Genomic DNA, 15,927 nt, shown 5'->3' on the forward strand with positions numbered 1-15,927 from the left:
AACAGCAGGTCTCTTCTCATTAATGTCTGACAAACCTTAAGAGTATTCATCAAGAAAGAAAATGACTTGTTGTAATTTAGCTAATATGTGAGTAACTCGGAGGCTTTAACTACCTAATAAGAAAATACTGAATTTCTTCAGGCCTCTAATTTTTTTTCCACTTGATGCATGTGGTTAGTGCATAGTGCTAAATAGTTTGCTGCCTGCATCAGTATCATCTTCAACTTTTCATCTTTCAGCATGTAAATCGTTAGTTTACTCTTCTATTTTTAATTAAAAAGCCAGATGAAAAGCAGTAAACTCTCAGGCAGTGTTACTTGTGGTTTCTCTTCAAACCATTAACTATTTTCATTGATTTCTTTTTTTTTTTCTCTTGACTGGTGCAAAAGATGAAACATCGCACACACTTAGGCTGAAATACGTACAAAACACAGTGAAGCATCTTTGTGCTTCCCATCCTCATATGATCAATGAGCTGTGGGGGCAGACAGCACTGGTTGGGCTGGAGGACAACTTCTTGCAGTGGTTCCCTGCCTTTCTGGGTATTAGAAGGATTACCAGAAATAGGGACCAGCTGAATAATTTTGGCTTCAATTCCCACAGATGGATTTTCAAACTGTCTGATACTTATTATAGATGGGGAGAGAAGAGGGGTGTAGGATGCCTTATAAATAACACCTGGGTAAAGATGCTCTCAGACTGCAGTGTGGTAAACACTTGCTTCTGCAGAAACAGGGGCAGCTTTCCAAGCTGGTCATAAACTGCATTGCTTCAGACAGTTTATAAATATTTGCCTCCAAAATGTGCATGCAGAGCTCGCAGTTAGTGGAGCACAAAGCAAAATAAGGAGTTGCTATTTACAGTGCAAAAATCCTTCCTCACATCACAGTGCGTATTTCAAAGAAAAAAAAACCCAAACCTTTCTTCTGTATTTTTTTTTTCCTCTGACTTGGTTTTCCTTGTAGTGGAAGAATAGCCAGTAGTCTGTGGTTCGGAGGCAACGTTTCAAGTGAGGTGAGCCCAGCAGTGATACTTGGCGTCCTCCTCCAGAGCAGCCCCTTTGGGGTTGTTCCAGCACTCACTCTGTTGTTAGGAAAAAAACTGAACACTCCGTATACCATGATAACGAGGTTCTGGTGTCCTTTTGACAGCTGGAGCTGTTGGCAGCTGTTCTTCTTCCTCCCTTCCAACTTGTGTCAGCAGGAGGAAGAGGCTGAAAGCAACGCAGTGGTGTTTGCTGGAGCTTCGGGAAGCCTGTGCTGTTGAGGCTGAGTGCTGGGCAGCACGTCGGGTGGCTTATGTTCCCCTCCTTTCTCACATTTGTCCTTAATATGAATCCTCTGCCTTGTTGGAAGAGATGGGCTATTATGCAGAGAATAACCCTGGCTTCTCATATCACTGTGATAGTCATTCAGATGGGCGAGTGTTGGGAAGGGGTAGTGGGATACTTGGGGATGGAGAGAGGAGGCGAGTGTGCATTTGGCTTGGCTGCCCCCTTAAATTAGCACAGGACCCTTAAACTATTGGATTTTTCAGGCTGTCGCATCCTTCAAGTTCAACCTTTTGCCATATTATAGGGGGTAGGGAAGTTGTCCTGCACATCCTTGTCCTGTTCTGTAGCATCCACTCAAGATGAGCGGTGCCTTCAGGAAGGTATGGGGCGCTGCTGAGAGCTCAGGGGAGGAGGAGGATGCTGTTTGCCAGCATGGCTTGTTAAAAACATTGAGAAATTGCTGTTATAACGTGTGCTTTCACACTTGCCTGTCTTCATGCAAATATCCCGGTCTGCTGGTAACTCAGGTACTTCTGCATTACTTGTTATTCTGCTGGCGCTGCCTCTGGGGTTGTATTTGGGCTGATGCAGCCTGCAGTACTTTTGGAGAGCCCTTTGCTCTGGGTGGGTCAGCCCCTCCCTGGAGCTCAGCTTGCTGCATAGCACAAGGGATGGAGGAGCTTCTAGCCATGGCAGAGAGCGGCAGGCAGCAAGGAGGGCATGCCCTTGGGTAGAAAACCCCTGATTTTGTGCACAAGGCAAAAGGAAACACGATGTGAGCTAACTGGGGTTGGTGTGAACTAACAAGGATGGTCAGTAAATAGGAGTGGAAGCTCCATAACATGTGCAGGCTTTTTTCTTCCCCACGGTTGCCTCAGCTTTCTCTTCTCCTGCGACTTCACTGGGAACAAGCTGCTTTCTGCTGACCAGGCGTAGGATCAGTGCTAAAATGCTTATCTGCAAACTGGGTGAATTGTTTCTTAAAACTCATTTTAAGCATTTTACACTCTTCTTTCTTTGAAGAAGACTGAAAAAAACAAAGCCTAAGTTCAGCCAAATTTTTGAATTTTCATGTCTTTTAAGAATTATTTCGGGGAAAAAAAAAATAGAGGATGACACGTCTGAGCCTGTAGTACTTTGTACTGACACTTGACTAACATGAGTCCCAGTGGTGTTTTTGATGCTAACATCCTTTGGCTTAATTTTAGGTCCAGAGCATCATTCGCTCCCAAACCAGCATGGGTATGCGCCACAGAGACCGGTCTACAACGGGGAACACCCTGAAAACTGGCTTCAGCTCTGCGCTGACAACATACTTCTTTGGGGCAGATCTGAAGGGGAAGCTGACCATCTCCCACTTCCTTGACTTCCAGCGCAAACTGCAGCACGATATTCTGAAGCTCGAGGTTTGGGTTATTTTTTACGTATGGTGGTGAGGGCAGTGCAGCATGAACAGTGCTGCATGATATGGTTTCTGGAGGAAGAACCAAAAGCATGGGAGGGGTTTGGAGGGACTTACTATGGCTGTGGTTCATAGCACTCACAGATCAAACCTGTTGTTGAATTTCTGATGAGCATTTTTGTGCCTGTGGCACTCCCCAGGAACATATCCAGCTTTTGTCAGTAGCCGCTCTTGTGGAGTTGCAGCAGCAGCCAGCACATCCTGGGTGCGTATCCCTCCACGTGGTGCTTACCTTGTCAATGCCTTGGCACAGCCGATGGAGATGATTAGGAGATGCTTTAGAAAAAGACAAAAGATTTTGTGAGCAGTCTGTTGCTACCTTCCGAAGGAAGGTTTGTCTCATTCCTGGTGAGCAAGCTGTGCCCTGAAGGACCAGGGTTCATAACCATCCCAAAACTCTTCATCTCTGCTTTTGTCCCCACCTTCTTGTTTGCCTCACTATTCTGAATATTGTGGCTGTGTAAGTGTTCAAGCCTTGTGTGAATCCTGTTAAATAGGTGGTCTCTGTTATGTGATCTCCATTGTTCACTCTTGGGTTAACGTGCGTTATAAGAAATATCCATATATTCAGACCCTTCAATTGAATTGAAGGTCTCCTTTTTTCTTTGCATTACCAGGAGTTAACAGCAGCTCCCAATCTCCCTCCTCTTAGTCACACAGCCAGAATTTAAGCATCAAGTTTCAAAATTTGGTTCTTTTGACTAAAGCGAGTACAAGAATAGCAATGGGGATCTCTCTGGTCTGTGTCTCAGCTCCAAAGTTGAGCTGACTCAAAAATGGTACCCTTCTCTGGAGCAGCCTCAAGGGTTTGACCTGGCTTGAGCAAAGCCAGGCTTTTATTTGCATCAGAAATGAAGATTTTGTGCATAAGAAGATTAACCCACAACCATAACCTGTTAAGACAACAGTATTCGGAGCTCGCTACTGCTTCAGTCTGATGTGTGCATGTCCGCATGCTCAGGTTGTGAGATCCAGCTAATGGACAGCATTTTATTAAGTTCCTATTAAGTCAGTCGTTGCGAACTTAACCTGAATTTATTCCCTTTTTTATTTGGAGTTTTACAAATCTAAGTAAGAAACTGACCCAAAGACTAATTTTTTGTTGAAGGTAATTGTCCAGTTTGCTGATTTCATTTAACTGGTCATTAAAGTGGGTGGTGTGACCCTACATTTGCAGGGGGAATAGTTTGGTTGAAGAAAATGTTCTTCATGAAGTGGAAAGTGTCAGTTCCTCAGTGCCTCTACAATTGAAAATGAATGCAATACTTTTTAAGGTTAAGAAACATAAGCTGCAACTCAAATGCAAAGGGAAGAGAAATAGAGGTGGTTATATCCTTGTTTGCCGTCCTGCTCTGGTTTCCCACTGCCACGTTTGTTCCAGGGACAGGCAACGAGGAGGCACTGAAGTGTTATTCCTGACCCTGTGCTAGAGTCCTCCACGGGTCCCCACTTACCTCATTAAGAAGCAATGGGGTTTTTTTCAGTTTCATGGTACTTGTTCTTCTTTTCCTCCTGCAACAGTTTAGTATTAATTTAGTCTTTAGTGATTTCAGTCAATGGTATGTCTTTCTGGTGAATGTTAATTGCCTTTCTAACAAGTTATTAATTGGGGACAGTACAAGATATGTGTGTCTTGGTAACTTAATGAATATCATAAATGCATCATTACTGAATTCCTGATGGCACCCTTGAGCACAGTACCATGCTGTGCTTAGCATTTTTGATACTCGTTTTAACTGAAAAATTGACCTGTGCAAAGGTAACAGTTCTGTTCTGCCCAACTTAATTTTTTCCTGAGTTCATGATACTGATTTTTCTGTTCATAGTTCTCATCGATTTAGGCAATACAGGCCTATTTCTGTCCTCAGCATTATGTAATGTGGCCTCTCTCCTCTTCTGCTTTTCTCTCTTTTGACGTGATCTTCCACCTTTTCTCCTTGCTTCACATTTGATGTGTTCATGGTTAAGCAGCTTTTCACACAAGTGTCTAGTGAGTTTGCATTGCTCCTTTTCCAGGGAGTGCTCTAATCAACTCAGCCATTTAAAAAACATGGTAATTCAGAGAAGAGACATCCCTCAAGTATTTACCTTGATCCATGCAAATCAGAAGAACATAAGAAGTGGCGCTAGGAAATACTGTACTACAGGTAACTTGTGTAGCTGATTTTTAACGGCTTCCCTTGTTTTATGTGTCTGTTTGGGTAATGAGCCTGTGAACATAGTGGTCCCTCATCAGCCTCGTGCTTGACTGCCCATGTGGGTCATCTCTGGATCCTTCTCTTGGCGTGGCTAGTGTTACCAGTGGACAAGAAGGAGCAGAAAAGAGCTGGTGGCAGATCTGCCAGTGGCTTAGCTGAATTCTTGTACCCTCATCTACTCATCCCTGGCTGGCTTAGCAAAATTAGTACATGGACTGAAGCTGGGATGTTAATTTGAAAACCAGTTTTTGTTCATGCTCGGTGTCTGAACTCCAGAAAAGGCTTTGGGGAAATGCACTGTCAGCAGGTCTGAAGAATAATTCCTGGGGCTGGTGCAGCCCCTGAGTGACATGGTGCCTCTGGTCTCAAACTGGGATGCTTGCTTTCTCTCTTCCAAAAGATATCTACTTTAAGTAAGACCTTTTTTAAAGCTGTTTTCCTTTTGGCTTAGGATCCAGGCATATCTGCAGTTAATACACTTGAGAGCTGGTTTCTTCTGCTGACTGTGAGGGTGGAACAATAGTTTCTGACCATCTGAACCCACGTTCCTCTTACTGATTTTTGGTTCATTTTTTTTCTTACCAAAATATTAATGCGTATTTCTTGATAAGATCGCGCAGAAACTTTCTCAGAGGAATTAGATCAGACAAAGCCCTGAACATTGCAATGTTCCTTGTGGCTGAAGTGCTGACAGTGTGTTTAAGTAACCTGGTGTTTTCTTCTTCCCTTCTGCTTAGTTTTTTGACGAAAGTACATTTTCCATCATTTTACGGAAACTCAGCAATCAGCTCCGTTGCTGGAAGGGAAGGATGAGAGAAGTAACCACAGCCAGAGGAAGAGGAGAAGCTTTTCATGGCTTATTACAACTTTTTGTGGTTTGGCTACTTTGAGGAAGCTGTGGCCTCCTTGTTGCGTTGCGGGGTGGCCCTGGCTTAGCTAAGGCTGAGCCCTGGGAACCAACGCACTGAATGGGGCAGTCTCCTGGCAAAAGTCCTCACCGTTTTCTTACTGCATTCATGCTGCCTTGGATTAGCGCCTATGGAAGGACTTCCTTTCTTCTTGTTGCTTAGTGTGGCAAACAGTGACGAGTTTGTCTGGACAGGCTCTGCAGCTATAATGTGTCCTGTTAGGACAGGCAGTATTGGGCTCAAACGGTGCTGCTTTTTTTGAGTGGAAGTATTCTGCGAGTTAGGAAGATGAATAGGACTTGACATCATTGTTTATGCTGTTTCTGCTTGTTAGTGTCTGTCCTAGATATTCCTGTGTCCTTGGTGGACCAAGAGGAGTCCCAGCCAGCCCGTGGTTCTCTTCCAGCCTAAATTTTTCTATGAATCTGTAAGTGTATGTAGAAAAGTTGTGTTAGCCCTTTGTTCTCCACATTTGTGTCACCCCTGAAAGGCAACCCAAAACCTGCTAATAGCAGTGATTTAATCTCCGTATTTAGTCATTTTTTATTTCCCCAGGTCTCTTTCTGCCAGCAGTGGGATATGTGCCTATGGTGTAAGACCTTAGTAAAGAGGGTTTTTTTCGGTTTGCCTGCAGTGAAATTTCTATAGCACATTGTTTCCCTGACAGTTACTTACAGAGGGCATTTGCTCTCATCTGAATGGGTGAAGCAGGTACTAATCCAGCTCTACGCCTTCTAGGTGTGGGGCTGTCTTCCTGGCGGGAGATGCCACAGCTGGAGAGGTAAGGTTGTGCTTGCACGACTTTGAGCAACCCCACGTCTCAGTCTGGTGTGATCTGGGGTCTATGCTTTGAAGTGGTGGGATGCAGCGTCCCATGGAGGAGCTTGCCAGATAGGTTGAAGAGTCAGATCGTTGTGCAGATGTGTATCCTTATGCTTAAACGTAGGGATCTTTGCAGATTGTTGTTTACCCAGGGATGTGCCAATAGCGGTCCCTCCCAAGCAAAAGGTCTTCCAAGCGCTGGAGCGAAGAGAAGTAAAATGGGATTCTGTGAGAATATGGCAAAGGTACCACACGTCATTGCTGCCGTCTGGAAAAATCACACAGTGTCTGTTCTGTGGCAGGTGATGTGAGAGTACCTTCTTTACCCTGGAAACTCCTGTTTTCATGACCAATGCCGATACGATTGCTGCTTGGTTTGGTTTTCATGAAGAAGGGGTGATGGATGCTCTTCCATCTGCACATATCTTGTTAGAAAGTCCTAGATCTTTATGGATCTCAAGCCTGTCTTAATGTATATTCTGGTTTCAGAAACCATTTCTAATGCTTTGCGATCTGGTTTTAGGGTAGTAACTTGAGTCCGTAAGTGCCTTTCTGTTCTGAGTCCCAGTGCTGGGGTAGTTGGTATCTAAGTAATCCTGTACCAAGTATTAAAAACTAGTGTGTTGTTACCAGCTTACTCAAGATTTTTTGGGTTCTGCCTTGTTTTTATCTGGGCTTGCAGACCAATACAGATTTTCAGTGATTTGTTAACATAGGCAACAAAGTTTGCAGTAGAGAGCTGCATATCTTTGTATCTGCTGCAGTGATTTAGGTGAAAGAAAAGAGTAACTTAAATAAATTGTTTTGACTGTTCTGAAAAACGAAGTCTGGCAGTGTCAGATTGGCTAAGCTTTGTAAGGAAGGGCCCAAAACTTGGACTTTTTGGAGGTCAATTTGGTATTGAACTTATACGAGATGTTTTTATTTTAAGTCACCCTTATGGCAGTCTCTGTCATGGTTAGCTGTGTTGTCTCACCAAGTTGTCCTTTCCTGCTGATTTGCTCACCGACAGCTTCACTGCTGGCCTGGCCACTGTGGGAACAATGATGGGGGATGTAAAGTTTTCCCTTTTATCTTATGAATTCCTCCTTCTCTGCGTCCTGTAATGGGTTTTGTATACTTACATAGTTTTGTCAGTTCTATATCTAGTTCTGTATCTTCTGTATCTTCTCCTTTAGTCCCCTACTTGCTTTGTCTTCCTTACATATGAAAAGCCAAACCAGCACTTGTGAAGTTGTCTCTTTAATGGGGCAATTAATGGCAGATACAAAATTTGCTTGGGTTCTTCGTTAGTGATTTCCTGACCTGGTTGGCAGCACTTATCCGAGGTGTCTGTCACTGTGGCATCTCTGATGTGCAAACGTATTAAGGAACGGTTTGAGTCACCTGGGATGCACCAGTGAGGCTGTGGTATGAGGTATTAAAAGATACACTTTGAAACCATTCAGTATGCCATGGTGAAGGACGGGAGGACAGGCTGATCGTTAAACATAGAAAGCCTAAATTGTGCCTCATGGGTCCTCTGTTTATCCCAGAGGATGAGCGATTCAGTGGGAGGGTGAGGGGGGGATGCAGCATCAGGAGGACCCAGGCTCAGTAACGTGTGCCGCATGCCTTGAGAGCTCCTGCCCTGGGGACCACAAGCGCTGTAGCTGGGTCATGAGCAGTGGGAGGGAGGCAGTCCAAGCCCTGAGGGTGGTGAAGGGCAAACAATGGCTGCTGTGAGAGGCAACAGGTAAAGCACAGAATTAGAGCAGGGAGAAGAATATTAATAAGCTGAAAATACAATTAAAAAGCAGCTGCTTTTTAGGCAACCAAAGAAAAACCTGGAGCAGCTTGGCTTTTACGTTTGTGTTCTGGTGTGTTGCCTAGGAGCTTCTTCTCTGCTCAGACAACAGACCAAATGTGTGCTTATGGACTGCCTGTGCAGCTGCAGGTTGGATGCTATGGAGCCGAGAGACATGGGAGACGTCGGTGGAGGATCAGATCTGTTTACCGAGGGGAGACCTCCTGCGGTGATTCTCTGCTACCCAGTTGTCCCTTTGTGCTATTACATACCAAATTCAGCCTGAGCCTTTTTCTCTTGGTCAATCCCAGCTGGCAGAGGCATATTGGGAATGAAGGGGTGAGCGGATGGGATGTCTTGGAGATGATACCTGTCTCTATCAGAGTCTGAGAGCACACGCTCTGGGTCTGCGTCGCTATTGTCATCCCCTGACTCTAGCTTCAAGGTATGAAACAGCTCTTGAAGGGAAGAGGAACTTGACAACAAGGCTTTTCCCCCCGAGAAGTCCTTACTAGAGTCAGGGGTGGACAAAGCCATGATGGGTTTACTGCCAAGGAGACTTATTCCCACAGATCTATCTACTCCCTCTTCTGTGTTTAATGTGTTAGAAGTTTTAGGGAATAGAAATAAGGCTGATGACTCTGACTTTGATGGATAGCCATGAAGGTGTTGTGGATGACAGAATTTTGCAACATCTCCAATTAAAAATGGGATCATCTGACCACCATGAATAGTTTCATGTCAGGGAACTCTGTAGTTAAGGAGTCACAGCCCAGCGTATACATATGTAAGCTGGGAATTTCTAGGTAGGCAGTTGAAATGATTTGGATAGCTTATCATGTTTTTGATGGCATTCAGAGCTTCTGGCAGCCTGCTTTTGCCTTGGCATGTGAATGGAAAGGGTCATGTGAAGATTTCAGGTTGACCATACTGTCTCAGTTAGGGTTTGGAGAAAAGCTGGCGTTCAGTTTTTGTCCAGTGTTGGCCAAAGACTTGGTAAGAATTCAGAGTGGGATGTTAGTATGGAAAAAAAAATCTGGAAAGTAGGAATAAGTTACGAGGCCATGGCATGAGCAACTTAAAGGAAAGACAGAAGGGAGATACAACTGTCTCAGTAAACATGAGAAGTCACTATAAAGAAGACTGAGGCAAGTAATTTTCATCAATCAGTAATGGCAGAGCAGGTAATGAAAGGCTTAAGTGTGCACCAGGGAAAGTTTAGTTTAAATACAAGACAGGTTGAATTTCAGTCCCTTTTTTCATTAAGAAGGGAGAGTGCCGGTGGGTGAGTGGTTCACTGTCACAGGTGAGGTACTGAAAGCTGTGTTTCGTGCCTCTATCGGAAGATGCCGTAAACACTATTCCTTCCTAATTCCTGCTCAGTACAGGCTGCAAAAGCAAGTGAGGAAATCATCTGTGCCAGAGAAATCAAACCCTTCCAGTGCCTTACCCTGAAAGGTGGAGGAAGAGTCAGGTATCAGCTGTGGGGTGGTGTAGGGGGGCTGAGGATCATAAGAGCACATCAAGCATGTGCATGTCAGCTGTGAAATGCTTGGTGAGACATCCTAGGGGTGCTAACCGGTGTGCTTCAAGGAGTGATGGGTGCACTGGCCCCTGGGCTCTGCTTCAGTCAACTCTGTACTCAGCCTATGTGAGAAGAGGAAGACTGTGTCTGGCTGTGTAGTCGTCGTCAGCATACTTGTCAAATTAAAATCAAGTAAACACACTCAGGCAGCCACTTTTTAAATTGTATCTTAGCTGTAACTTGGGTCCGCTCCATCAGCAGTGACAAGTGAGCAGTTGCAGTGCTACGACTGGCACTGACACGCTGAGGTTAAGGGCAGTGACACGAAGCAGGTACCCAGCGTCAAGCTGAGAACATCCCGTGGTCAGCAGACCGAAATAGCCAGCAGTTCAGAAGCATGCCAGCAAAGCTGGCATGGGTGTGACAATACATGTGCATTGAGGTGCTGCAGCTGCTTGTGAGCACTGCTGGGACATTGCTCAAACACACAGGAGCAGCTTTGCCATCGCCTCATTTGGGATGGGTGCTTCATGGACTGATGAAAGCAACCATTGCAATGCCTAATGAGAAAACACCCACTATGGTATATGCTGCTGATTTGCTTGTATTTGAACCGGGTGACTTAAATGTGGTTGATGCAGCGGCTCTGCAGGGGAAGCCATTTGAAGATTTTATTGGTATTTCTGTTTATTGCATCGTTAGTAGCAGTAGAGGGTTTTGCTCTGTAACAACGGGCTCCTTTGGTTTATGAAGTGTGTGTAAATCCACTCCTGAGCTCCCACAGTGCAGCACACTGAGCCCTGCGCTCATGCAGGCAGCAGAGCCTTTTGTAGGACCCCTGCAAATAAAATCTCAACAGTGGTATTTTGGTTAATTACGTTGCCATGAGAGTGTGTGTGGAGATTTGTATCACCAAGTCCATAAAGTAGAAGGGATAAGCTAGTTAGCATAGATGCTTTTTGTTTGTGTGTGCACAATTCAGTTAACCAAGAGCCAGGTAGTCCCAAAAGTTGATGGGCAAGAGGCCAGGGACATCTGCGTGAACATGTTGGGACTGCAGTCGTATGGCTGCATTAGGTGGGTGACGTACCTGGGCGTGTAAGCCCCATACAGAGGAAGACTTTGAACCAATGCTAGCTCATGCCTGGCAAGCTTAGCACACGCACGGGATTTCGTGCTTGTGGTGGTTTTGTGCTGTTAGCGAGGTGGGAAAGGCAGGAACCATTTCGGAAGCTTCTGCAGCTTTGTTTTGTTATTGCGGAGCTGTTGCTGAGGCGTTTGCTATCTCCCAGTTAGCTGTCAGAAATCAAAGCAGATGTTTAGGGCTGCGTGTTTTCCATCTTCCTGTGGACCCTCAAGTACAGTGACTGTGGGAGTGTGGGCAATGTGTTTTATTACTCCCAAAACCCAAAATGTTTATCACCCAATGGGTTTGCTGTGCTTCCTTGGGTGAGAATGTCAGCCAGCTTAAGCACAACCCAAAGTAAATACAAATTGAGTGCTGCACGATAACAGCATGCTAAAATCACTGGTTGGGAAGTTTCCAGTGAGCCATTCTTGTAGTAGGTATCTGACTTCTGCTTTGTCCTGCTACATGAACAAAGGCTTTAGTCCTCTTGCTCTTTTTTCCCCTTTCAAGCTCCGAAGACAGACCTGTTCTGCACCTCCACGTGTTGCTGTCTGTGCTTCAGCTCCTGATTTTGCTTCTGTTGGTGCATTAAGGACATGGGAGCAGGATGCAGGCACTCCCTTTTCCCTTCTAGGCTGAATCAAACTGCTGCCAATTTGTTTTGGTTGGCAAATTGAGTGCCAAGGTCAAGCAGAAACAGCGTAAACTCTAACAGGCAGTACAAGAGCTATATTTCTTAATAAAATTGTGTATATAAGTTCCATGGAGATTTTTATTTGTGTTTTTCAGAGTAACGGTTTGGCTCTGGTACTTGTGGCTCTGCTGTCCTGTGGGTATCCCTGCAGGGGTGCTGGTAACTCATACTGCTTCTGAACTTTGCTCTTTTTCTCATTCAGTGAGTGTATAGGATGGAAAAGCTGCTCTGTTCCTTGTGCTGAGGTACCAGGAGCATTGTCAAGGGCAGGAATGGCAGTAATGGAGCCAGGTCTGGTGAGCAGCAGTGGGAGGGGGCTGCTCATCTCTTCCCCCTCTCCATCCTGGTAGTCAGGAGAGTGCTTCCCTTTATCAGACGTTTCCTTTCCCCTTACTATTACTGATTCCTCTCCTTTATGTTTCCTTCCTTTCATTCCTCCACAGCATGAAATTTCAAAATGCAAATCTCTTCAGAGCTGGCAAGAAGTTATTTTGATTCATGAGGATGAATTTCAGGTGCGGCCATCTTTACATAACCTTTTTTAATTGCTCATTAAAGTGTAACAAGTTGCTGGTGATTGGAATTAATTTTTTCACCTTGCAGGTAGTGGTAGCATGCCAAGGTCAATGAAACCTCAAAAGCATCTATCAAACACCTGGTCTGCTGGGATTGCACTGCTGCTGACAGATGTACCTTTTTAACCTGGCTGCTATATATTCACTTAAGCTGCTCTTGGAGAGCAGAGGGAATGTGTGAACAGGGAAAGCATTTGGAAGATTGGGTTTTTCTTGTGTGAAAATAGCTCCCTTTTCTTTCATATGTTTTCTTTTAAGATAAAAAAGAGAAGCAAGCTGCTGCTGGTAGCATTGGGAGTGTTTTTCCTGACCTGATCCAGCCATACAACCCATGCTTGAGTCCAGGGAATCAGGTAGGGGAGGGAGTTAATGGGCAGTTAAATAATTTGGATGCTCTGGCTAGTTTTACAAGGCTCAGAAGTGGTTTCCAGACCTGAGGACTTCATGGTGCTGTCTGCCCATCCCCGGTGGAGCAGGGACCACCATCAGCAGTAGGCAGTGTGCCAGCTCGGTGCAGCCAGTGTTGCAGCATGCCAGGGCAGGAGCTGCTGCAGTGCTGCAGGCAGGGAGCCTCTCAGCCTGCTCCAGGGATTGGAAGTGTGTTGTGGTGGTCGTAGTTTGCTTCTCTGTACAGGTTATCCAGCTCTGGACCGACTTTCTTGGGCAGCCTGGGTTTGTGCTGCCCGGCATTGCCAGGGTGATGCCCAGAACAGCTTGTGCACGATGGTTCAGGCTGGGTTTGGCATTTCCTCCTCTGCATCGTCCTCATTTGCATTTCTCCCACTGTTGGTAGCTCTGATAATCTTTAGAGTTGTTTCTTTGACTGTTTTTTACCAAATAATGTAATTGGTCCTATCCAGTAGCTCTTTACAGGCTGCCAGCACAGTATGTCGGGCTGTATCTGGAGCAGGCTGGGTTTCACCTTGCAAAACCCAGTGTTTTAGATCCATGTGCACTGAAACCTTTCAGCATAACTAACAACAACAACAACAAATTAATATTTTGAAACTTTTGATCTTTCCAAATAAAAAATTGTTAGAAACTTTTGTCTTGCTTTCGTTGCAATAATTTGGTGCCTGTGCAAACACTAGAGCTTACTCCCAAATAGATTAATTTTTTTTGGATGGAGGTGGTTGGTGGGGTTTAGGAAGATGTACACATTTTTTGTATGTACACAACACCCCCCCCCCTTTTTTTTTCTTCCTCTGTCACAGTTGTATATGCAACTTGACAAGAGATCCTGGCAGCCTGCTTCTCTGGAACAGTAAACAGAGCCAGTGCTGCAGTAGTTTGCAGATAAATAATGTATTACAGCCTGTCAAATAAAGCTTTGAGCAAATACCACTTTAAGGGGTCATATATTGTGAATCTGAATATTACCCTACAAATCATTATTTCCCAGGCCCTTTTGATTCCTTATTTTGCACACCGCAGCTCTTGGAACAGGTCACCTTTTTCAAGTACCCCTAAACCTGACAGAATTAGTATTAGCAATATTTCTGCTATTGGTGTTTGTTTAGCCAGCATAAATAAGCTCAAAAATCATCCCTCAACACTTTTCTATCCATCCAAAAGTCCTTGTAGATTTTTTTTTTTGCGATCTCAATTGGAAATAAGAAGTGGTGCGCACATGTTTATATTTTAGATGCTTGCTGTGAGATTTTAGGGAATACATAGTTGGTTTGATTGGTTTTTAGGAGAAGCCTTCCTAGAAATTTAAGAGCCTGTTAAAATATAGCTAGGGTTTTTGCTAATATAAGTGTTTAAAGAGGATAGAAATTATATTGCTGGGACGCCTGGTTTGCAGTTAGTTTGAAGTTCAAGAATATCTACATCAAATTTACAGAAGATAGGTTTAGGAGTATTTCCAAAAAATAAAAACCTAATAAGTTGAAGATGCTGATTCTTGCACAGCAGAATTACTATGCTTTGTGGTATCTGTGTTTAATATCCCTTTTAAAACTGTGATTTTACCATGTTTCATATTCTTTCAATGGTGTTTATAGACTAGCAAGGCCATGCAGTAACTCTTGAATAAGCCCGTGCACTGATAGGTATGGGCATAATTGCAGAAAAAGCAGTGCAGGGTATTGCTTCTTCCATGTAGCTCAGCAGTTGGTACTTCCATTGCAGGATAAGTCCGGGGAATATCGATTCAAGTCCCAAAGCACAGACTGAGCTGATTTGCTCATCCCATCACCCCAGGGCTGCATTAAGGGTTGCACCATAGAGGTAATTGGCAAACAGCATGGGAGGTGCCACTGCTTTTTCTTTTGGTGTTGCTTTAGGAAAAGTCTGAGCTGTGTTTTTCATTGTGCTGCATCGCGTTACAGCTGGGTGTTTCCCCCTCATGTCGATGGGCTTCGAGGCCCTCGCTGGTTTGGGTTGATCTTAAACGCTGTTTGAACCTATGCCGAGTGCAGCCACTGGAAGGGCATGATGGTTATTTTAGCAATCTTCTTCAGCAAACAAAGCAAGCAAAATAAAATAAGCCACCGTTCAGTGTACAGACCAAAAATGTGATGCCAGGTTAGGAAGGAGAAGAAATCCCATTTTTCAAGTGTGAGGTTTTTACACCCCTTTGTGGTTGTACGGTGATGCTAAGCCCTCTCTGAGGGTTTTGGTGCTCTGGTATCCCTCCCTGGGCAATTGCAGAGCTGGTGTTGCTCTCTTGGGTGTAGTTCAGTCTGGTGGCAGCAATGACAATACACTGCTCCCTGGTTTTTAAGCAGTTTTTTATACTTGCAGTCTCCGATTAGGTGGGGTTTCAGCACTGGGGTTTTAGGTAGAAATTTCCCATGTTAATGCTATTCGTTGTGACAAATCGAATGAGGAGGGAGGAGAGTCAGCTGAAATAGAGAGTCTTCCCCTGAGGAGTGTCTGGTACCCAAGCTTGACCTTTTTCTGAAGGAGGGATGTCCTGGGGATGAGTTAAAATTTCATCTTACACTTTCTTTCTGAAACAGTGCCGTGTCTCAGCTGAAGCCGCATGTCCTGCCACACTGAGCCTGAACTGGGAGGGGCAGTTCAGCCCTTACCCCGTGACGTACGGCATGCCAGGGCTGCAGGTCTGTGCTCATAGAGGCACAATGCTGTTTTACCCTAAACCTTCGGTTTAAATGACTTTTCCTGGTTTCCCCATTGTTTCTCAGATTGGAAATTTACGAGGTGGATGGTCTGAGTCCACGGTGGCATTTGCAATGTTGCATCTCCACGGTTAAGGAGGACCCAGAGGCGGTCCTCCTGCCTGTGCCAGATGGCTTCTTAGCTGTCAGAGATGCTTTATTTCCCAGCAATGAGCCTTGCAGCTGGTGGTGGCAGGAGGAGAGATGAAAGGTAACCACTGTCTATGTTTAACTTAAAGTTCTAGCGATTGATTTTTTTTTTTTTTCTTTTTAAATCAAGATGTTTCTTGTGGTGGTGTGTCTGAATTGGTTCAGGCTGGATGCTTCTCAGAAGCTGGCATTTGATTTCCCACAGGAGAAGGTGGATTGAGCTAGTGGGGAAAAAAAAGAGTGAAGTCTGGAAGCAGAAGGATTATGGGTCTCTTGTTTT

The 15,927-nt window shown here is 44.7% G+C and overlaps 1 protein-coding gene across 2 annotated transcripts in view; it reads left to right on the plus strand.

Moving 5' to 3' along the window:
- The window catches only part of MICU1 (mitochondrial calcium uptake 1), a 111,131-nt gene that overhangs the window by 72,920 nt on the left and 22,284 nt on the right, over window positions 1–15,927 (plus strand). For both annotated transcript variants that reach the window (XM_072869636.1, XM_072869637.1), the window contains one exon: window positions 2,482–2,679. In XM_072869636.1, coding sequence (XP_072725737.1) covers window positions 2,482–2,679 — 198 coding nt within the window. The remainder of the gene's footprint in view (window positions 1–2,481; window positions 2,680–15,927) is intronic.

Source organism: Ciconia boyciana, chromosome 8, assembly GCF_034638445.1.
Source record: "Ciconia boyciana chromosome 8, ASM3463844v1, whole genome shotgun sequence".
NCBI classification, from domain to species: Eukaryota; Metazoa; Chordata; class Aves; order Ciconiiformes; family Ciconiidae; genus Ciconia; species Ciconia boyciana.